Source organism: Stegodyphus dumicola, chromosome 8 (genome assembly GCF_044657685.1).
Source record: "Stegodyphus dumicola isolate Sdum_Otavi_A_Nest chromosome 8, ASM4465768v1".
Classification (NCBI taxonomy): Eukaryota; Metazoa; Arthropoda; class Arachnida; order Araneae; family Eresidae; genus Stegodyphus; species Stegodyphus dumicola.
The window spans coordinates 83,199,527-83,224,159 of record NC_140775.1 but is presented as its reverse complement, the minus strand read 5'-3'; the positions used below and the strand labels follow the sequence as shown (position 1 = coordinate 83,224,159).

At 34.9% G+C, this 24,633-nt stretch overlaps 1 protein-coding gene across 4 annotated transcripts in view; it reads left to right on the top strand.

Moving 5' to 3' along the window:
* The window catches only part of Gprk1 (G protein-coupled receptor kinase 1), a 368,709-nt gene that overhangs the window by 220,167 nt on the left and 123,909 nt on the right, over positions 1–24,633 (top strand). For all 4 annotated transcript variants that reach the window (XM_085822051.1, XM_085822049.1, XM_085822052.1 and 1 more), the window contains one exon: positions 11,094–11,167. In XM_085822051.1, coding sequence (XP_085678177.1) covers positions 11,094–11,167 — 74 coding nt within the window. The remainder of the gene's footprint in view (positions 1–11,093; positions 11,168–24,633) is intronic.

Sequence of the window (24,633 nt, the reverse complement as noted above, 5' to 3'; positions counted from 1 at the left end):
CTTTTATCAAAAGAAAAACGCGCTAATTTAATTCTCTCTTCAGATAGCACTTCATTTTTCAAAAACAGAAGAATAGATTCAAGATCGCTCTTACCTTGTTGTGACGAGCTCTCCCGTTCCCTCTCCCACACGCGTAAGATGTCAGGGGGCAGGCAAGATTCAACTAACGGAAAAATAACACTAGCGTATTTATCTTCAGTCACACCGAGAGATTCCAGAGCACGCAGTTTTGTTTCTAAACTGTCGTACAACGATGATAGCGCAAAGTCCTTTTTGGTTGCATTATTATTTATCAACACAAGATTCAATAAATCCCGAACGTACACTTGTATAAGAATATCTTCACGTCCAAAACGATTCTTTAAATGTTCGATGACTTTCGGATAATTTTCTTTAGTTGTCGGGAAACTCTGCACTATTTCCCGTGCTTTCGATTTGGCAGCAGTAGCCTGGATCAGATATACGAATTTCAAATGATCATCTAGCACTGGATCTTCGTGTATCTTACTAAAGGTATTCCAGAAATTCAACCATTGTCGTGGATCACCTGTAAATTCAATCAAATTTATTTTCGGAAGCTTCAAATTCGTTGCCGTTGTTCTTGAATCAACAGTTCTGGTTTCATTTACCGATGCATGAGTCAGCAAATTTTTCTCTATTTCCACAGTGATTTGCTTCACTTTCATCCTGGCTGCTATTAATTTCTCCTTGTAAGTCTCACATGACTCAAATTCTTTAGTATATTCTTCTTGCGAGACTTCTTTCGATTTTGATAGGAGATCCAATATTTCTTCATCCAACTGTTGTAGTCGAATTCCTTTATCTTCCAGGATTTCCAGGGACGATAATAGAACATCACTGTTCAATTCTGACTCATTCAAATGTCCATGTAGGCTATTATATGCTTTCGTGAAGGCTGCACGCAGTGGTATTCTTCTTACTTTCAAGGCTTCCATTTCTGCTGTTAAACCATCAAAAGTGTCCTTTACCCAACTAATGCGTCCTGTTAGACGGACGCCACTTTTTATTGTGGTGATCCACGGTTTGAAAATGGTTTCTGAATCAGAAGAGATTCGTGCACTAACCTAGTGCTTCGCATTAGAGAGTAAAGAACATCTATGATATAAAAATATACTTTTACTTACACAGCGAAAACGCGCAGCAACATTATTAACGAAAGCTCATTCTCCTAATAACATACTTCTTTTTACACTCCGCTTGCGCATGCGCAATGACAATTACCAAAGGAGCTTGGCAGATACTGCCATCTGTTGGATAAACTATTCGCTACACCGGCAACGAATGGCGTTACATATAAGGCAAACTGAGGACTGACTGTGTAAGGATAAATTAAAACAGATATATTAAGCAGCTGCATATTACAAGTGACTTTCAGTGTGAAAAACAGAGTCCAAATTTGCTAGTGTTTCGTTTTTATCACTATCATCTTCAGAATACAGGAATACTTACCTTAGTCCTGTTAACTAAAGAATGGTACTAAATAAAATCCGTAACTGAGTGAAGCATTATTTTTGTAGAAAAATTAGTAATTCTTTCCTATCAAATTTTGTTAAAACAAAAATATTTATATATTTAACTTAGGAAAATAATAAAGGGGTAAAAATTACAGTATGTAATAGACTTTTATGTTTGTTTACAAAAAAAGAAAAACATTATTTTTTGACCTAAAAATCAATAAAAGTATTTTTGCACCAATTTTTTTACTTCGTTTAGCATGCGATAACAAAGAATTGCATTTTCTAATTTTCGCCTTGCTTCATTCGGATCATTTTCTTCAAACATTTCAGGTGCTCTTCCAGCGGCAATGAATAATTAATTCTTCGATACCTTTCAGTGTGAACTTTCTTTCGTTTATACATTTTCTTCGGTTTCACTTTCTTCTTCATAAGCCCGTTCTTTTTCTGTGTTGTTGAGAGATTAGTCATCAAGAGGCTGAGATTCCATGTAGAGGAAACAGTCCATAGCAATAGCAGCATCCAGGGAGCAAAGCCTAAATCACATAGGAGTTACACTTCTGCTGAGATTGTATATATTTGACAATCAAAGCCGCAAAAATCATTAACGCAATGAGGCAAACATATTTACACTTCTAATAGTATTTTCACTCACTTCATTCCATGCATGTCCGGCGCACCAGCGGTCGAGCGGTAAAGTCGCTGAACACTGGTAGTTCGGTCCAAGGTTCGAATCCCGCGAACAGGCTGACTACATGGGCGTTTTCGTGGTTTTTCCCATGTGTAACGTGCATACGAGTCAGTTTCCCTTAGAAAGTCCTCCACGAAGTCATCCCTTCCCTTAGGCAGATAGCCTTAGTGTGTTTTGCCATAATTAAATAAACCAAAACAAACCAACCATGCATATTTTGGTAGCACTTCTGATAGAGTAATTTTTTTAAATGTAATCAAAGATGGGCATTTTCATTGCTTCGATTACCTTTGAAAGTATCCTTCTCAAATAAAAAATCTTAAATGCTATAATTGTATGTAATAATATTGTTGCGTTTTTCTTACGTACAGTTTCATGGATTTGGAGTGAATAACGAGAACAGCACTTGATGAAGTATCAAAACACAATTTATTAGCCAGTGTTACTCAGGACAGCTCCAAAAACACGTTTACACTCGTCGAAACGGTAAACACGCGGAAACAATTAGGAGCACAGCTTTCAGACTATCAGGCTATAACGGTGAAGACAGCTTCACGGCAAAGCACCCGAGTACAGCTCCCGACTCGCTTCAGTCGTTCTCGGAACACTACGTACTCTCGAGACTCTTCACGCTACAGCTCGCAAAGTACTTCGACGATACACTCGAAAGCCTCAACGATGCACACTCTCGATGCGCCAACTCGCGATACAGCCGACGACCAACTGGAGACTAGAATGACGATCAACTCGATGGGCTAAGCACTGATTATCAGCTGACTCTGACTAGACACTCGCTCTCCGCTTACCAGCAAGGTTTATATATCCTTTGGCTCTCGTTCGAAACATTCTGGGACAAACCGGTAAGAATTCGTTCCAGAAGGTTCTCCATCCGTCTATATCATATCGACAATTTTTTTTGTTAAATGGGCGATTTCTCGCCAAATATGCCATCCCTTGCCATTTTCTGGGAATCCTAAATCTGCTTTGCGGGAAAGCTATCTTACCGCGGCTGGACATTTCGTAATAATATAAATATTATCATTATATATAATTCTATAAATATTAATCCTTTTACCAATGGCCTCTAGCATGAAGGTTATATTTCGGGAAAAAATGAATTCTGACATTATTATAGAAAGCCCAGTATCATAACCTGGCCCAATAATGCTTTAAAGGCTGTATTTTGTTTTTCTTAGTAACTTTTAACGAAGAGACAAAAGTAACGTACAAACAGTGCTTTAGTAACCCAGCTTTTCTTATTAGAACTGTAAAACACAGTTAATGAGTGTTTAGCACACTCCTTCAAAGAGCAAAAGTTTCCAGCGCGATACACAAGCATAGGCTTCAGTTTGACATCACCAGATGCATTTCCTCCTAACAATAAGGTAGTTCGATATTTGATGCTTTATAGCCTGGATGAGATTGCTCTTTTTCTATCAAATAAGTTCTAGAAGACAGCTTCTTCCAGTATAATCAATTTCATTTACGTTAAAAATTTGTTAAAGTAGCCTTCTTCTTCAATAATTTTATTTCTTCAGGGAATTTTGACGTTGGTTCTTTATCTGCTCTTGAGCTATCACGAACATTTTAATACCCATTCCATCCTCCTTATATTTCTCTTTATCTTTAACACGATTTCTTTATTTTTATCTCTTGAAATATTGCCATATGATGCACCGTCGTTATGAATTTTAAGAATTTCTAACTTATCTTATAAATTCGCTTATTTGGTTTATTGCAAGTAGCATCAGATTTTCGTTTCTCATTCATTATAAATGGGCTTAAAAAATGAAGTATAAAAAAAAAAAAAAAAAAAAAAAAAAAAAAAAAGAGCGAATCAAGTGGCGTGAACAGATGATGAGAATGACAAATGATCATGCAATATGGCTGGCTATCATAGAAGTAGAGTAAAATTTCGCTCCGGGATCAGCCATGTCTCTCGGCGATCAGCGTCGTTCATTTTGGTAGTACATATTTTAGCGAGGACATTTAGATTGTATTATTTTGGCGCAAAATCTTACCGAACCGCACAGTAGTGAATGAACCAGTACTGAGTGAATTACTAACCGTAATACAGCGGATTTCAGCACTGAGTAAAGCCGAACTATTTGAAATATTGCTGTTATTATATTTCCCCCCTTTTAACATGTAATCTGTGGTATAGGTTCCGTTATCGCAGAAGACGTTTTGCTCTTCCATTGATCAGAAAGTAGTAATTCTTTGATTCATAGTTTATCGGTTTGAGTGATAGATCGGTTTGAGTGATAGACGTTTCTGTGGATTTAGCGTTCTGAAAATATTTATCAGTTGTTCATCTTTGATTTTTTCTAAAGAAGAAATCATGCGCATCCGTACCTCTCTTCCGATGTTTTAATCGGTAGCTCGAAGCATCTTCCATTTTATAAATTACAAATTTCTTGAAGAGTTTTTTAGCCCAAAGGGCATTAGCCCAGAAGGGCTGTTAATTTCGTTTTGGGATTTTGCGTTGAAAACTTTAAATGCCTGTTAATTTTTCACCAAATATTATAGCCCTGTATTATATTATATTTAAAGAAATTAAATAATGAAGAATCTGTATAAATGTATGTATGTTTCTCGCATTGTGATAAAACTACATTACCTAGAACCATCAAATTTTGAATAACGTATGCTTCCATCCGAATATGGGCATCTGGAAGCCCATATTTGGAATGGTGTCCGCCGATAACATCGCGGCAAAAACATCGCGGACGAAAACGTCGTGGAGAAAACAACGCAATGCGAAAACATCGTGCTACAAAACATCGTGGGAGAAAACATCGCAAAGAGAAAACATCGCAGTTCTAAAACATCGCGGTACAAAATATCGTCGTCGAAAATAAAGCAGTTCAATAACTTCGGAGTTTAAAAACATCGTCGTCGAAAATATCGTGGTAAAAAATAAAGTATGTACAAATCATCGCATGACGATAACATCGCAGATATGCTTTTTTCAGGTTTTAATAATTGTAAATGGATATTCCCATAATGATTTGTGAGCGCAAGATGTAAAGAAGGATAATGTTTACTTTCACATTTTTTTTATTAACTAATAAATTTTTGCTGAAAAAGTAAGAAGGAAACTTAAGCATAGAAAAACTAAATGCAACTTATAGATTATACTTTTCATGAAAAATTACCAGTGAAAACTTTACAAAAAATGATTTATTAATGGCCTTTGTTAGTTAACTATGTCGGTTTAAAATTCTATTCAATGCTATAAGTTGCATTAATTTTCTATGCTTAAGTTTCTTTTTTATTTTCTCAGCAAAAATTTATTGATTAATAAAAAATATGAAAGTAAAAATTATCCTTCTTTCCATCTTGTGCTCACAAATCATTACGGGAATATCCATGTATAGTATTAAAGCCTGAAAAAAGCATGTTTGCGATGTTATCGTCATGCGATAATTTGTAGATACTTTATTTTTTACCACGATATTTTCGACGACGATGTTTTTAAACTGCGAAGTTTCTGAAGCGCTTTATTTTCGACGACGATGTTTTGTACCACGATGTTTTAGATCTGCGATGTTTTCTCTTCGCGATGTTTTCTCCCACGATGTTTTGTAGCACGACGTTTTCGCCTTGCGTTGTTTTCTCCGCGACGTTTTCGTCTGCGATGTTTTTGCCGCGATGTTTTCGGCTGTAACCTTTGGAATTTGTTTTGTTATCTATTTCATATTTTGTAAAACTTTAACCAATTTTTGAATTACAAATTCAACAATTTGAAAGCGAGCAATGGCAACACTGGGGAAAAAAAAAGCATTTTTATCACCAATACGCGAGACTGTGGGTCGGAAATTCTAGAGATATGCTCATTTTAAAATTATTTTGCGATATTGCTGTTGAACTGAATTTTGTGGTTTTAAGTACGGAGAACATATTTAATACATAAACGTAACCCCCCCAAAAAGCCCCTTTGGGCATAATGTAAAATCTGAATTTTTTTTTTTTATTATTATTTTGTGCGTGTGTGTTTGTGGAACGCTAGGTGTTTACTCTGAAGTATGGCAAAACTGTTGACGATTTTTATAGCGATGTCCAGCTTTTACTATTTTCATGTAATTAACGGCATGCTCTTAACCCTCGAAACATTCCACCTGTTCTGAAGAAGTAATGAAAATTATATTTATCCCTAAATTACGTTGAAAATATGTAATTTTCGTAACATTGTTTGAATAGGTAATTATATGGCCGCGATATTGACGTCAATCTTCTGGCATCTTTTTGCCGCAGATGGCACAAGAGGTAAAGCAGTATTTGACTTTCCAGACGAGACGCGTTTAACTAATGCAAAACAAACAACTCACGGAAATAGTTGCAATCAAAAAGGTAAATGCTCCTTATCTTGGCCGATATGATTGCTCATGTTACCAAGGCTACAAAAATATCTCAAGAAGGAGAGAGCGTTTATTAAAAACATTGATTGCTGCTTAAACTACTTACTACGGCATTAATCCATTATACATCTCGAAGCGACCACGCGACATAGATGAGAATAATGGGGGAGGTGGTAATTCAAGCTGCGCCATAATAGCCTTGTTCTTAGCATGTCACAAATCCACTCATTCGGCACGCTTTTAACAGCGGCCTGAAGTGGTTCTCCATTCATTCGCTCATGGATACTCTCTGCGGACGTATTTTTAGAGTTGTTTTCACATTTTTAGAGCGATATTGGCTTCGAACAGGGTTTCTTTTGTTTTCGAAAGTGGCACGAAGAATGAGCATGATAAACATTAATCGTTTTTACTTGCGATGAAGTTTTCTGAAACATTTTATTTTTGGCTTCTGGCTATCTCTGTGTCTTTTGTACAAATTTACGTGAAACCATTTGCGCTAATTGAAATTGTATGCATAATATTTTTATTTTTATGACAATACGGAGAACTAATTTTGTTATCGAAATGAAACAAAGCGAGGTCTTGTTTTAATTAAGGCTAAATAATTTCAGATAACCCATGGTTAATTACGTGAATACGAACCAGTTTCCTTTAGAAAATCATCAAGATACGCGTTCCAAAGGCACTTAGGCATTGCTTGCTTTGAAATAATAAACCGACTAGCCAATCCAAATATATAAACATGTTTGCAAACTGATATGAATTTCGTTGAGATACTTCCGTTTTACATTTAAAGATAACATAGCACCGTTATTATTGCAATTAACAGCTTGAGTAACTTTTATGTATTCTTAGTATATTATGGCTTTTTAATGATGCTTCTTTTCAATTCAGCGGTTATATGAAATCAAACAGCAAAGGTTTATATTTACGTCTTTATTACGCTCCTTATCCTATACCCTTTTAATAATCAACGAATTAGAAAATCCCTTAAAATCTGAGACAATAATTTCAGAAATTCACGTCATGACATAGTTACTATCCTAAATGCAGGTAAGCGTCTAACTATACCACCATTAATGAAATGCGACTCTGGGTCACAACGATAGTCCTGCTTCAACTGTTGCGCCGGTTAGCCGTTTATCGTATCTGCGCATCACTCGCCAGGACGTTGGCGTGCAGCCACCCACGTTGCCATGTATTAAATCTTAAATAAAATTTGCATATGTAATATGCATATACTATATTACTGACCAGCAGGTTGAATGTGATTGATAGTTTGATTATCGTGTATTTTGGTGTACCTTTACCCATAAATAAAAAAATGGACATTGCGCAGTTGAGTTTACGTTACCGTCACTGTAACATTTTTTTCTGTTAATTTAAAAGTATGCTTAACTTAAATCCATACTATATGACTGAAGTTCGGTCGTACGTATTATTTCGTTTCTCGTTTGTATAATTTTTGTCATGTATTTTAAAAATGTAGCTTTGTTGATTATTGGGACTATGCTATGAAGAAACATTTAAAAAGTTAAGATCAACTTTAAAAGAGCGTGCTTTATTAGCTTGGGGAGTAGCTTCAACACTATAAAGCCATTAATGACCGGATACCGAGTGAAAGAAATGTAGGATCATCTAATTTGTCAGTAATGTATGTAAGATTACCCTCAATAAGAACATTTTTGAGCACGACTTAACATAACTAAACTACTTTATTTTACTAATATCAAATAAAATGAAAGAAAATATGAATTAAGGTGAAAGTGAATAGTATAGTTGAGCTGGTAACCTCACAATTAAAGTAAGTCCAAACAAGATTCGATTCATGTAGTGAACATTTCTCACACATTATCAGTCTCTAACAGTTCTACAGGCACGTCTGCCCTCATATGGCTAGCTCGATGTAAGCATTTCAGCTTGGCTACAGGGAGTTAATGATATTAAAGAAACATGTCTTGTTTCCCACCAGCTCTTGGAGGATCTGCAAGCCGTCTGCTTGCCTTCGTTCCTTTCCTCGTCTCGAAGCTATCTGGACGTTGTCTCGATTGCTCCGCGCTCGGCCATTGCCTCCTAGATAATCGAAAATGTTTTCGTGTGGTTTGTTATTGTATAGCTTTTTAAAAAGTTTCAAAGTGAGACATGGCATTGTCACTGAAAGTGCATAAATTGTAGCAGGCTACTACTTTATTAGGTTGGTTTCATTAAGCTAAACATTTTGCATCTTTCTCCCTTTTGTAAAAGTTCCACGGACCAAGAACTACGATCACCCCCTTTTCTCTCCTAAACCTCTGAAGACATTTTTTTTTTCACCAATCGCCTTTTGTTGCTGCTTCTGAAATTGTTATGTTTTCTTAAGCTCATTCTTATGGTCTCAAGTAATCTATCACGTGTTCATTGTTAATTTCCAAACCTAAGTCTAGGTATGGAGTACTGTAGATAACAAAATATGCCATAAGAGGCTTCGGTTTGCGGTGTAGTCTCACCATGATCTCTTCCAAGTCAAATTTTTGCTGCTGTAAGTCAATGGTCTCAAATTGGAAGGCCGCTTATTGCATGCTACCCCTGAAGCAGTTTAATGAAGTCTACAACACAGTTCCTATAAGTAAATCGACATTATTATGAGAAGAAGAATCATGGCAAAAATTTGAAGAAATGTTTAAGATTTTAATAATTTTTTTAGTCCAGTTTTATATTATATTCACTGCCGTTAAAAACGAACGTTAATCTTCCTCCCCCCTTTTTTTTTTCATTTCATTAGTTCCGAAATTTTGCAAGAAGGATGATCACTTTGTTTGGGAATGCAGTAAACATGTGAACAGTCCCCCCTCCCGCAGTTGAAATTAAAACATCTAAAAAAGAACCAGATTTACCGATGAGCATCTACTATTCGTGATAAAGGTAGCTTTTAATAATTTTCCCTCAAGGTTACAAATTTTTTCAAAACCCAAACACTCTGAGGTGTTGCAGCTGAAATTTGTTGTAAGAAGTAAAGAAGCGTATAATTATTTACATGCAATTATATGTATTTTTGTGTTTGTAAATGTCTAGCATTTTTGCGGCATGGTGGCACTCTGAATATATGGAGAGCCAAAAGTCCTCACGTCGGATTGATTGATGGTAGGGAAAGAGGACCCTGGGACCAAGCCCCGGCGTCCTCTCCTTCACATTTGGAGTGGAACTGGGCAAAAATCGTACTGTCAGCTATATGGTGCCCGAGGTTCTTGCCAATGACAGGCGTAATCTTGTACTCCTTGCCATGAATTTCATGGGCTTGTTCTAATGAGGTCAGACAGGTGAGATAACAACAACAGATTTCAAAGAGAAAAATAAATATAAATCGGAATTTTTCTTATTATTATGTGAGCTTATTATTACAGTTTATGCTTGTTTTCGATTCGTTAAAAAAAAACTTTTTTGGAGAGGGGGTAGATTTCGGCCCGTCAGCTGCTTTGTGCCCGCGTGCTATTGGGGTTTGAGACTACTGCTGCAAATTATTTGTTTCCAGGCTTTGTTAATGAGAGTTAATTAATGTAATTAAAATAATGTTTCATGAAGTCTTCGAATATTAATTTTATAGCCTAGGTTACTTCTATAATAGCACTTTTGAAAATCATTTGTTGCTTACAACGAGTGTTCATAACTCGAGATACCGTATTTTCTCTGCGTAAAAGTGAAAACACCCATAAACTTACATGCAGAATTTGCAGAGAGATTCAAGAAATAGCTCTATACATTTTTTAATTCCTCTTACCAACGTAATTTTAGACATACCTGCTTATTCACATTATGTGACAATGTTGCCGTGGTGAAGGAGCCGGCTTCAATAGCCTTGGACACTAGTTTGTATCTCAGAGAATCTATTGATATTTGTAAGCTTTTTGCAACATAGTGGCACTTAAAATAGCGTCGAGCCGTACGTCTTATCAAGCGGCAGATTCATACTATCACAAGTAAAGTACTTAATGCCTAAGCCAAGTGCGCTGTTACTTGTGGTAAAATTTTTATGATAATGTTAGAGAAGTTAGATAAGTCACAACAGCAAGATTTACAGATAGACTTAGAATGCGTGAAGATTATGGGTCTGTCTTGGGCAAAATAACTTTCTGATTAGTATTTAAGAATGATTGTGAGGATGCTTTAGTAAAACTATGGACAGAATAAGTTTTTTGTTTATTTGTGCAAAGTTTTAAATTGAGTTTAATCATTTGTTTACAATAAAACAGCATCTGAAATTAAATTTATAGCTGTCTCATTTGAAAAAGTTGAGTAAGTACGTATGTGGGACCTTTGCTCGTAAAAGTGTCGAAATTTGTATATTTGGGTTTTTGCTTTATTTTGACCGTATTAAATGTAAGATTTTATTTTTACAATTTTCTTCTATTTTAGTGATTTTAATGAAATTTTGTTCTGTATTTATAATTTTTTTTGATTATTTTCGTACTTGCTGAATATAAATACTAAAAGAGCTGAAGCCTGCAGATACTTTTATTAAACATCTTATTGAAACTGTGATTGGTGGAATTGATCTGACTGGTAATTCATGATATTCTTCTTTTTCTTTAGGTTATCTACTATTCAAAGACTTTTGTGAAAATGTCTTTGATGAATCAGTGCCACAGTTAAGCTTCTTCGAAGAGGTAAATTTTTTTTTTATTCTGTCTTCCTTTTTCATCTATTAGATTTATAATTACTTTGTACTTTTTTCTCGCTGCGTTAATATGATTTAGTTATTCGCCTCCAGTTTTAGCTGTTATTAGTATCATGTTTCTTTTGAATGAAGTATGGAACACGAATTGTGTATCTTTTTATGGAACTATAGTTTTATTTATTTAGTGGCAATTTTTAGTAAAACAGTACTAACATCTCATCTGATATAAGTTCGATTCCATAATCCTCTCCCTCTCTGAATTGTCTTTAAACCCATGTGAAGTGTCTTTGAACTTGAATTTGGTTTTGTTTTGTCTGGTTGTATCCTCCATAATCCCTTTCCATTTGAAGAGCTGTATGTGTCTCAGCTTATGTAACGTTTGCAGAAGCCCTGCTTGCATGCAAGTATATCTCTTTATTGGACACCAAGGCTTTGCTTCGGTTTCGATTGAAATGCAGAATTTTCCTTCAGGAACTGGTATTTTTTGTCTTCGCTACTGAAATCAAGAACCAGCTTTTTATAATTTTTGTTTTATGCTGTAGATTTGAACTAAGCACCTTTAGCATGAATTTAATCAAGATAAGCAAAACACAGCAGTTATTGTGTATGAGGATGGCAACTATAGCTTTTTTAACATACTAGTTTTATGAAAAAGAGAATGTTTGAAGTACAGTTACTCTGTAGCATTTAAAATAAGTTATAAATTTTTAAAAAATAAAAGAAAAGTAGCATTTAAAATGAATTATAAATTTCAAAAAGTAAAAGAAAAGTTAAGTTCTCTGGTGGATTTTATAGTATGAAAGGATTACACAAGATTCTATTAATAAAATATGCATCATTAACCAAGCGCCGAAAACTTTAATTACAAAATAAAAGTGTTTCTAAAAAAAAAGTTTAATAATAATAAAATTTGCAATATGGAAGTACAGTTCTGTGAGCTGGATGTCCAAAAGTAATTTACTTTAATTTTGCAGGAGAGGAAAGAGCTGCAAATTACTTTTTACAACAAGTTAAAAAATAGAGGACTTCACTTTATTTTCAAATATACTAGTTATGCTTATTTTTTTCAAGATTTTCCTAATTTTAAACTTGAACTATTTCCATAAATATTTTTTAATGAGAGCATTTCCTTTTAGTACATTATATTTCATATCATCAAGCTGATTATTAGGTAGGAGAAACATTATACATTACGAATAAATAAATGAAGAAATTCAACGAAAAAGCTGGCATAAATAAACATAAAATACACTCTTTTTGTGGGGGGGGGAAATGGAAGCACCAAGAAGGACTTTTGCGATCGTGACGAAATTTGGTATGCAAAAACATCTTGATGAACTTGTAAATGATCAAAGTTTCAAGGCAAGTGAACAGGAATTGCGATTATAGCGCGCAATTCGCAAAGCATAAAACCAGTAACAGAGGCGGACTTTTTTTTTTTCGCTGCCATTGTAAATCCGTAAAGAAGAAACTAAAGATGCCATTACAACGATATCGAAGACCTTACAGACAACTAAAGGACTTCGAACGTGGTCGCATTGTAGGGTTGCGTGAAGCTGGGTTGTCATACCGAGCAATAGGCCGTCACCTGCAAGCGTATATGCACTGCTGTGCAAAGATGTTGGCAGCAATGGTTGCTACAAGGAAATTGCTGACGAAATAAAGGTTCTGGAAGGCCAAGGATCACAAATGCGAGCCAGGATAGGATGATTGTTCGCCAGGTTCGAACTGCCCCAACGGTATCATTGTCGACTATTCAACGCACTACAGCCGGTGTCGCAGCCGATCATCATGGCTGGCATCAGACTGGCATCGTATAGTGTTCAGCAATGAATCCCGCTTCACTCTTGAAGCAGCTGAACACCGTGTTCATGTCTGGAGAGGACGGGGCTAGCGTTTCCAGTCAGCTTTTGTTTTACAAAGGCATACCCCTGGTGTGATGGTGTGGGGCGCTATATCTTATGACAGCAGGTCATCTTTAGTCATCCTCCGTACATCTTTAACAGCTCAACGATATGTTGATACCATCCTGCAGCCGTTGCATTACCTTTCATGGCACGTCATCCTGGGGCCATTCTAACAAGATAATGCCAGGCCACATACCGCTCGCATATCTCTGGACTGTCTCCGTGCTGTTGAACAGGTAACCTGTTCACGGCTCCCAATTACCCATTGAGTGTTCAAATTAGTTGTTGGTCGAACCGCCCCTGGCGGCAATGCATGCTTGAATTCGTCGATGCAAATAGTGGTAGAGGTTCCTAATGTCATCCTGCGACACATTCTGCCAGGCATTCATCAGTTATCGCTCCAGATTTGCAATATTTTGTGGTGCCCTAATCTGGCGGTCTACCATATCCCAGACATGCTCAATTGATGAAAGGTCTGGTGACCTTACTCGCCAAGGAAGAGTATCAACCGGAGACAGTCCAGAGATATGCGAGCGGTATGTGGCATGGCATTATCTTGTTAGAAAATATATGATCTTGATTTTTTAATAATTTTATTATCTGTGTATGAGCTATACACATATTCAATTTTATCAAAAACAACCACTTCCTTCATGGTGCTTCGATTTTTTTGCGAAAGTGTGGATATTGCTGAATGCAGTTTCGTTGGAATTCAGTCCAGCTTTATCAAAACGTTGTGGTTAGTTATTGCTGAACATGCAGTAAAAGTTGTGGGATTTTAAATGTTTGATTGAAGGAATGTAGATCTACGGTACAGTCGAAAGAATAGTGTAGAGGCCTTCAGAAAAGTTCGTCTTCTACTTTTTTTACCCCATGCCTTTGAAAGGAACTGAGAGAAAGCTATGTTGTTTACTTGTCTGTTGTCAACAACAATTTCGGAAGCTGCTTGGAAATCCAAATTAAGAGGCGAATTAGTAAAAGCAATAACTTAGCCTTCAAAAATTTTAAATTGTGATTTTTTTTGCAATGTTGGGAAGCTGTGGTGGATTTTTTTTTTACTTCCTTCTGTTCAGCGTATCTAAATTTTTCAGTAATTCTGAATTTTATAGCTCTTCTGGTTTGTCCTATATATGCAAAACCACATTCACAAAAAATATATGAATGTCTTCTGAATGAAATTCGAATATTCTGTGTTTTGATGGAGAATTCTGTCTTTTGATGGAGAATACGAAATAACCTTTTTGTTTGAAGCATTCGGTGAGAAGAGGATCAAATTTAATTATGAAGCTATCATTTTTATAAACTTTTCTTTATTTGAGTCATGAATTACTTTCTTCTTTTAGTTTATTAATTATTTTATTAGTTTTAAGAAGCTTATTTTATAAAAACATTTTATCAACCTTATTTTATTTTGCCTTCTGAAATATTTTTCATAGCTCCTGTCGCAGTGTAATGTAAAATATGATTTGTAAAGTGTGTTTGTGCTCAAACTGAAAGATGTTCAGTTATGACGACTAGAAAGTTACCGATTAAAGTATGCACGAACTCATAAAATTCTTTATCTGCTAACCGTAGGATATTTTGTCCTGACTTTCAACTAACACCAAAGAAGGACCAAAGAAAATATCCTGAACTCTTTAGAGATTTTCTTTTCTAATTGCAAAAAGGTCATAATAATTTGTTTGTTTATATACTATCATATGTTCAAAAAATTTTTTAAAATGTACTTTATATGATGCAAAATTGTGTGTATATATGTATAAGAAAAAATATGTAAATCAAAATTATTACTTAAAACTCCTGAATTCTTCATTTTAATTTGGGTTATTTCCCAACGTTTTATAAATTTATTTTGAGAGAAAATTATCTTGCAATGCGAATAGTTAGGCGCTATCGGATGTATTGGCACGTGTTGCGAACGAACATATATCATCTTTCGGCACTAAGAGGGGTAAATTTCTGTTTTAACATTCTGGCTAACAGTGAAAGAATGATTTATGTACTGTCGACCTTCGTTTTCAGTCGCGTTCTAGACTGAACCACGATAGGGGAATTCCCGCGAAGTAGAATTCTTTATTAACAAATCGAATATTTTCGTAGCATGTAGATTATAGGAAACCTTTTAGTTTGTTTACGACCTTATGTTTTTTTTTAAACATTATTAGAGTCCCCAGACATGACATAACATCTTTTAGTTACCGTTATACTTATATTATTATCCAGTATATTAGATGAAATAAGAGAAAATAAGACTTACTAGATGTTACAAATGTCATATTATTATTATTGTACGCTTAATTACACACATACAGAGTTTTTAAAAGCAACCACTAACCAATGAATATAGTACGAGTTGTTCGATGATCAAGCGATGGAGATGTGCATAGCAAAGAAGAGCAAGGTTACTTACTGCTCCTCTGAAGTCACGACCTCAGACTTGAAGAAACCGTGTTACAGGGAATTCGCGAAAAGTGGAAGCGTGAAATGGTGAGGGACGACTGTGCCTCACCGATTGATTACGAAGGTACTTATTTCCAAAGTTTGTTTACATTTTAAATAACCTTAATAAATTTAACCGTAATAACACATAATTTTACTCATAATAAAATGTCTTGAAACCAGACTTAGGGTATTCCATTTCACACATACTTATAGTTAGCTTAGAATTCAGTTTTCTCCCACTAAAGTTTCTTTGAGTGACACCTACTTTTTCTAAAATAATTATTATCGCCAAACTATAGGACTAGCTATCGATAATCTCTTTACCGAATAGTTACTGGCATTACATGCATTATTTTGGGGTCATACTTTTTGAACTCTTAGTTACGCAAGTGACACATTCACGTTTTTGAATGGTGCCAAAGAAGATTTATGTCAGATTTTACTTGTTATGAATGCAAGTGATCCAATCAATCCAGTTCACTTCTGAAATTAATCTGACAGTTCTGTTCTTTTTTCTCGATCTCTTCCGTTTTCTTTCTTTTTCTTTATCAGTGGTGAATGTGCTTTTAGTGATATTGTTTACTGTAAACGTTTTCTTTTGTTTATTTGCTTCCTCATGCTAAATCATGTCACGTTGCTAGCTAAGCACAAAATGGCGCACAAATGGAAATTTTTTGCCATGGTCACTGATAGAGCCCTTAAAAAATTTTTGGCTTAACATTAAAGGTCTTCCGCCGTTATAAATGACATTAACAACCTTGTTGACACTCCGTTTCATTCTTCCATTGCAGGGGTTTTCAACCAGTTTCGTAGTTTCAAGGAGAACGCTCTCAGCTTTTTATTTAGCTGTTAAGTATTTAGTTTTAGTTTATGAATGTAAAAAATGACTTTTGTTCATATTGTGGTATTTAACAATATTTTCTGTACTTTTTGTTGTTGAATTTATGAAACGTGTTAAAAATAATCTAAATGTAAACAAATGTGTGTAATAAGTTTGGAGAGTTGGTAACGTAAATAAATGAAAAGGGGGAAAAAAAAAAAAAAAAAAAAAAAAAAAATGCAGACATGAGCGAATTCAATTATTTCTTTTTTATTCATGTTTAACACACAGTATACCCAATCCAACATAAATTAAATAAGCGCTGTATGCACCCAACATTTTTGGAAGCTAAGTACACCGTAAGACAATGGATGATAGACACAAACGAGCAACGACGCGTGTCTTAGCAAGAGTGAAGCAACCGAGAAAGTGACGCATTCAGACGAGAAACGGGGGGGGGGAAATGAACAAAGATTTGTTTTCAGTTGAAATTTTATTCATAGATTGGATAAAATGTCACTGCATTGAAGCGTAAGATAAGATTTTATAATGTGTACTGTTGCGTGGGACGGTTTCGTAAGAGATTGAATGCACAGGTCCGATGATAAGTGAATAAAATTTATTTTATCAAATAAAACACTTCAGAGTTCTGAAATTTTCCGCAAAAATACTGGTACAACTCTTAACGGTATCACAGAGCGCAATCAGTAGTTACAATTCAAATACTAGAAACGGAAAACACAACGAATGCAAAGCGCACTTAACAGCAAAGCTCTCCGAAGTCGCTCTGAACTAACAACTACAACAGCTGACGGCAGATACTCCCTCAGGCCTTGTATAGGTTTCACCCGCCCGCCGAGATATTTCTAGTACTTTTCGAAATTACTGGAAAGCATATGAGGGTTGGATACAGTTAGGTTACAGTTATTCAGTTACAATACCTATTACGGTGATAGACCAATAGTTATTGTAACTAAATAAAAAGGATCAAAATGTCGCCAAATGTTCGGCAACTTTGGCAATTTCTCGCCAGATTTGCAAGATAGCCATTATTTACTCAATGTTAAATAAATAGACTTGCCTCTGTATTCTTATTTTTCTGGCAGAGCATTTCCCTCTAGATTTTCATGTTATATTACACAGACAAATACAACACTTTCACTAAAATTATCCGTATCTTCAAAATTCCTAACAATATTAATTTCGAAATATCGCTTTCTAGATTAGCATATTATAAATAATTACTATTTTTAGGACACAAGGGGAAGTGCCCAAATTAAAATGAAGAATAAAAGGAACTGTTGCCAATTAAAATCATAAGTTTGATTTCATGTTTTGCAACACACGCACACATATGTATATATGTGTAATGTGTAAGATATAACAAAATACGATAGCTGCTTTAAAAATAATTGGCGACCTTGAAATTAACGATTTTAGATTTGGTGCTCTTCCTCTAAAATCATCTGTTCTCCCAAATTCGAGATCCATTCATGATTACATAACAACCTCAAATTAACCAATCATAGCTATAGATTACTTTCTGCGTGTACTTGGTATAAATGCCACTATACCGCTCGCAAATAGACTGCGTCATCATCATCTCCTAGCTTCCGCCAAGATCCACGCTGCTTTGCGTGTCCGTCTAAAATGATATCGCCGCGTTAATCTGTGTATATAAAAAATTATTGTAATTGTTTATGATAAAAAATATATTGTCTACGAAGAATTATTCTAATGTGCCTGGAAATAAAGATGGTAATTAGCTGAACTTGGTTTGGTAACAACATCTTCGTCCCGTCTTGCCGCTCTACGATCACGACTATGTGTAAAAATATTAAAAATATATATGTGTATGTGTGTCTGTAATAAAAGCAAAATTTAGAAGTACTGAGGTAGGAACACTGAGGCGTATAAACGCAGAAATATGGATTGTGAATTGCATGTAGAATACAGATCTTAGATCCATATTGAAGAGGAAGAATTTTGATTGCTGAGAATGCTAATCGTTAATGACTAGGAAACTTGGCAGTCGAGGGGGATTAAATTCCATTTTTATTTAAATTGACATTTTTGGCCACACTTGGCATTCTAATCGTGCCTATTTCCAGAACATTACATTTTTAATACTCTTCCGATAGGAAGAGAGCACAACGAAATTGCGTCCAAGCAGCACAGAAGTTGAAGCCGCGAGGCACAGAAATTGCGTCTAAGCAGCACAGAATTTGAAGCCTTTATCCAGTATGGAAGATTGCAAAGAGGAAGGTTTTGTTAGAACAGTTTCAGTTGTCAAAATCTTGAGTTCAAGCTCCCAATTAGCTACGTCATCAACGTAACCCAAGCCATGTATCATAGCTTGATCTAGAAAAGACGGGGTCTAGGAAAGTAATTGCAGTTTGTAGAATATAGAGAGGAAATAATAAAATTAAAATGAGGAATTAAAAGCCTATTGTTAAATTGAATTATAAAGCTGATTTACATATTAGGACAGTTCTATATCTCCCGTTCTACTGGGCCAATTGACAAAATTCAAATTCCGTTATCCCTGTCCCGAAAGTGCGACTTAGGATATATATTAGATTTATATATAGCATCATTCTAACATAGGTATTTTGACACAAAATTAGACTTTTTCTGAAATGACGTGGCAATTTTTTTAATATTTCGATTCTACGACTCCAATTATGCCTAAATATTAAATTTTGTAAAATTTGACGCGATATTTACGGAAAAATTCAAAAATTTATCTTGGCGTAATATTTTTAGTTTTATACAAGAATAATTTACTTGGCGAACTTTTTAATTTATAGCAACCTACTTTCCCTTAAAAAAAAAAAAAAAAAAAAAAAAAGCCAAATTTGAAAACGCCTTAATATGTAAATTCATGTAAGAAAATTTTGAATAAAAAACTCTAATTTTTTGCAGATGTACCTAGAAATACATCTACTTTAAAATGATGTTAAAAATTTTATAGGTTATAATAAAAAAAAAATCGAAAAATTTATAATAAGTATTTAAAAAATAAATCATAAAAAATGTGCGACCTATATTTGGATTAACCCTAAATTTCGAATTCTAGAAGAAGGCATCAAGTAAGTTTAATAAAAAAAAAGAGATATCCATAAATATATATCAAATTGAATTAACGTTGAGGAGCTAATTTTTTAAAAATTACTCATGAGATTTTTACAAAACATGGTAGTTTGGCATAATTTAAGTCGTAGAATCGAAATATGGAAAACATTTGGCATGTCATTTCAGAAAAAGTCCGATTTTGTGTAAAAATACCTGGACTATATAAAAATCTAATACATGTCCTAAGTCGCGCTTTCGAGACATGAAAAATGCAATTTGAATTTCATCAATTGGCCCAGTAGAACGGGAGAAATAGAACTGACCTTTTTCCCCCTTCCCCTCGCCGTGTACCTCCTTTTGGTAACGTTATAACAGATTTGGTTGCATTTATATTTTGTGCGTTTTGTGTTTTACATTTTTTTAATTCTTCGGACTTTTGGTTAATTTAATATTTTTGAAAAATTTTGAAATTTAATGGTATTGAATTTCACTCCTTTTGGATCTATGTGAACTTGGTTCTAAATTTCTTATTTATTGTCTTTACTGATTATATATGCATGTATTTTACGAGTTTTGAAAAGGAGGGTGGATTATTCTTCTAGCAGAGGTTGAAAATGGTGCATGGGGGAAAAAAGTTTGAAAACCATTATTGTATCAGTTAGAAAACTGCATGGATTTTCCAAAAGTTCAACTTTGAGGTTAATTTTCTCACCTACATATAAAAATATGTAATGTTTGATTCTTAAAGATTCCGTCTTCTGCTGAAATTTCTATGCAACTAATAACATATCTTGACATGCTTCCAATGTATGATAATGACATGGTTCATTTATATGACATAATATGCTATGTCACGAATCTTGTAGAATGGTTTGCAAGATATCAGTCGGACGGCTTTAAATTTTGCGTCAAGGAACATGAAACTTATGTCTGAAAAGGAGAAATAAATAAGTCTTTGATATCTGAAAACTTAATCATAATTTTTACTTTAATTCTGCGAAATTATCCGTAAAGCTTCTTAAGTTGCTGAATTGTATTTCCCTGAAGCTTCCCTCATTTATAACAAATTACCTTTTTAGTTAATGGTATTAATTCTAGTCTTTCCTAACGCTTTTATAGCCCACCAGCGGCCGAGCGGTAAAGTCGCTGAATACTGGTAGTTCGGTCCGAGGTTCGAATCCCGCGAACGGGCTGGCTGCATGGGTATTTTCGTGGTTTTCCCCATGTGTGACGTGTATACGAGCCAGTTTCCCTTAGAAAGTCCTCCACAAAGGCATCCCCCCTTAGGCAGATAGCCCTCGTGTGCTTTGCCATAATTAAGTACACCACCTAACGCTTTTATAATTGTAATATCTTAGTTTTTCGCATTCCATGACAGATTTCTTCGATGGATTGAGATGCTTTCTTTTTTTTTCCCTCCTTCCGTTGCTTTGATATTAGTATATAGTAGTCGTCGTCGAAAAAATTCTGCACCTCATTGAAAAAACTTTATTTTCTTCACGAGGCCTGGGCCTCATTGTATTTATTTTTCTTTATGCATATTTTCAACTTTGGATCTTCGTTTAGGATTCCGTACGCATGGTATCCCTACTCGGTTTTCATGAAGGTGCTAATAATGGCGCATAAAATTATACGCTGAAAGTAGTATAACAACAATTTTTTCCCCTCCTGAAGGAGTGGGGCTTTCAGGAGGTCCCATTCCTTCAGGAGGCTATGGCCCTGTGCCTGATTGCCTTAAAAATCGAATAGTGTTATTCAAAATCTACGTCAAGATAGGTTGCTGTTTTGCGTAAAATCCAGACAATATTTCCGTTCTATAATGTGGAGTAGAAATTTTAATCCTAGAACATTACACATCAAGCTACTTGTTACACATGATGTACAAAAATATATTTGCAAAATTATTGTGGAACGTAACTTTAAAATAACCAAAATTCAAGAGAGGAAATAGAAATTATAATACTCGTGTATAAATTGCAATAAATACATTGATTTCTTCTAATGATGCAATGCAACAACCACTTCCTTTTAAAGCACTTTTTCTCGCTTGAACTAGTAATGAGTTATACCCGCAGCTGGAATCTTCAATGCCTTTCTTCGCTTAACTTTCTGGTGTTTGTGAAATAACATGATTAATAGCCCAGTTCTACCGCCACCGCTAATAATTGAAGGGGGGGAATGCATCTTGTTTGCGCTGTGGAGTTAATCGTTCGTCGGTTAAGAAGTGATCGATCTCGACTTTTCCACGGTTAGTGTTATCCGATACGAATTTAAATGTTGGTAATTATTCTTACGTTGAATTCAGTATCATTTGTTGGCGTTGGCAGTGAAATAGGTGTAATTTTTAAACGCTGGATTATTTCCCTGCATGCGTGCGTAGCTCTTCTTAAGCATTCAAGATGTAGGTAGCTTTTTCTTTTTGAGTGGAATATTTTCTCCTCCTTTTAATTTTTTTTTTGGGGGGGGGGGTGTTTTATGTTTTTAACTTTGTTTGAGAGTTAAAATCATGTTTAACATTTTACTATCTGTTCTTTGGTGTCTATGATTAATGCCTAGGAAAGCTCAATATTTCCTTTTTCCAAGTCTTTTGTGCATAACTGCTGTCTTACGACCTATCAACTTTTCAGTAAAAATTGGTGCTGAATAAACATTTTTGGAATTTCGTGAGTTGAATATCAACTAGTTTGGAAGTTCAACATAACTTCTTTGTCTTTAAACGAACACATTGTATATGTTTTGTATTTGTCTGCAACAGCAAAATGGCTGCATTCTCGCACTTATTGTAGTTTTTGCAACATTTTAAATATATATTAAATTAAAACTAAACTCAGTGGCGTAACAGCCCTAATGGGCCAAGGCTTGCAGTGCCCCAAAATCTGCTTTCTTGACTGTGGGCCCCGGGACGCGTGAGCATATGCCCTGAACAAGTGGTCCGCTTGTCGCAGAACCCCCACTGTTTAGTCCCGAAGCGAACTTGATACTCATTTTATCGACCCAAGTGATGCAAATCTAGGGATGAAAGGCTTGAGTTGATCTTTCCCAGCCCGGGAAGCATATAAGCAAAATGTACACTGCTAGGACAACAGCTTAAGTTTGGCCAATGACAATCCAGATAAGGATCACCATTAACTCCGCCCACATGAGTGATGTCACATTTCTGACGTTTGTTTACATTCTGTTATTCGGCTTTGTTTGAATGAAAAACATTTTTACTTTGCAACGTAAATTTATTCTAGTGACACTATTTTTTAAATTTTCCTTTAAAGTATTATTTCCGTACTGTTCCAGGAGGAATATAAATTTATGTCTCAAACATTACAAAATTTCTCACTATATGCCTGAGTGTGTATACATACGCTTGCTCACATACATATATTTTCAATATATAATTAATCATATGTGAATTATATCTATCAATATGTGTCTGTTTTATACATATAAATATGAGTGAGTGTGTGTGTATGCATGTATTCATTTTTCAGAATGTCAGATTTCCTAGCAAATAGTCTACAAAGCTTTTTTCTCTTAATTTTTCCCATCTTCACATTCAGTTTTTTTAAATAATTAAGATTAATTAATGTATTCATATTTAATATTTCTGCACAACTTGATTTCTCAATTAAAAATGCATTTATTTAATTTTGGATAAAGTGGAATGTTAATTCCAGTAGTATATGATTTTTAATAGTAGAATAATTTCTCTAAAGAAGATTTCGTTTGTTTTTATTTTTTAATTCTTTTATAAGAAAATTAGGCTAATCTTTGGAATATGGTAACAGGTAGTTTGGCGACATTTTGGTAAGGCGATAAAGGTTACTAGCTAGGACTTTAGCAGTGTGCATGGATAAAGTCAAGAGTGTGCGCAATGCCATTTTTGTGCAATTCTGGGATTTTTTTTAAGTGAAAATAGTTCGACGTTTACATGGATGATACCGTGTATGTACAATTTTTAAAAACGCGGCAAGCAGTGGGCGATTCTACACTTTCTCCCAATTTCGCAGCTAATCTTCGTCATGATTAAGCACTTTTGTTCCATAAAAGTTCTAGCAGAAGTGTAATTCGGCTAGATTGTTCGAAAAAAAATGTTGAGTTAAAAAAAAAAAAAAAAAAAAAAAAAAAACCTTTACTTTGTGAAAACAAAATGGTGTCCAAACTAAAACTAGCAGGTTGCTGTAGCAGGGCTGGTCGCCAAAAAATTGCCAAGTTACCATAATTCAAAGATTAACCGAAAATTACTTAATAACATTAGAAATAATTAATCTGTTACTCCTTACACATGTCTGAAATATGTTAACAGAAAATTTTCATTCAATAGCTTTATAAATTTATTTTAAGCAGTATTTTAATTTAATAAGAACTAGTGTTGATAAGTGAATTTCTATTGCTTTCTTTATACATTTAGTTTAGAATTCAGTTTTCAGTGCATGTAATTATTTTCCTTCATGGCCCTCGAGCCCACCAGCACGAGCGGTAAAGTCACTGAAAATTGATAGTTGGGTCCAAGTTTTGAATCCTGTGAACGGGCTGGCTTCATGGGCGTTTTCGTAGTTTTCCCCATGTGTAACGTGTATACGAGCCAGATTTCCTTAGAAAGTCCTCCATGAAGGCATTCCTCCCCTTAGGCAGTTAGCCCTCGAGGCTTTGCCGTAATTAAATAACCTAACCTTCATGGCCCTCCCCACACAGCCCAACAGCAGCTGAGTGGTAAAGTGACTGGAACGCTGATAGTTCGATCTGAGTTTGATTTCAATTGGACAGGCTGGCTGCATGACCACTTACCTGGTTTTCCACATGTGTAACATGGATATGAGAGTTTTTCCCTTAGAAAATCCTCCACAAAGACATCCCTCCCACATAGACCTTGTATGCTTTCCATAATCAAACAAACTAAACCAACCCTCCAAGCAAAACAGCTCCTCAAAAGAAATTCTTCATATCTGTCAAGCAAATGACATTCGTTAGTGTAATAAACTGTAATCATATATACTAAATCAAACTTGGAAGTTGTTATTAATTATGCTTACAAAGTACTTAATATCAGATTTTGTTGATTAATTTGCATTTTTAGAAATAGTTGAATAAATTTCTGACCTTTAATAAATACAGTGAACCCTCTCTACGATGACCACCAGCAGTTCTACATGATTTTAATTTTGTGTAAAGCTTGTCATTTCAAAAAGATGTTCAGTATCAGAATTTGTATATTGAGGA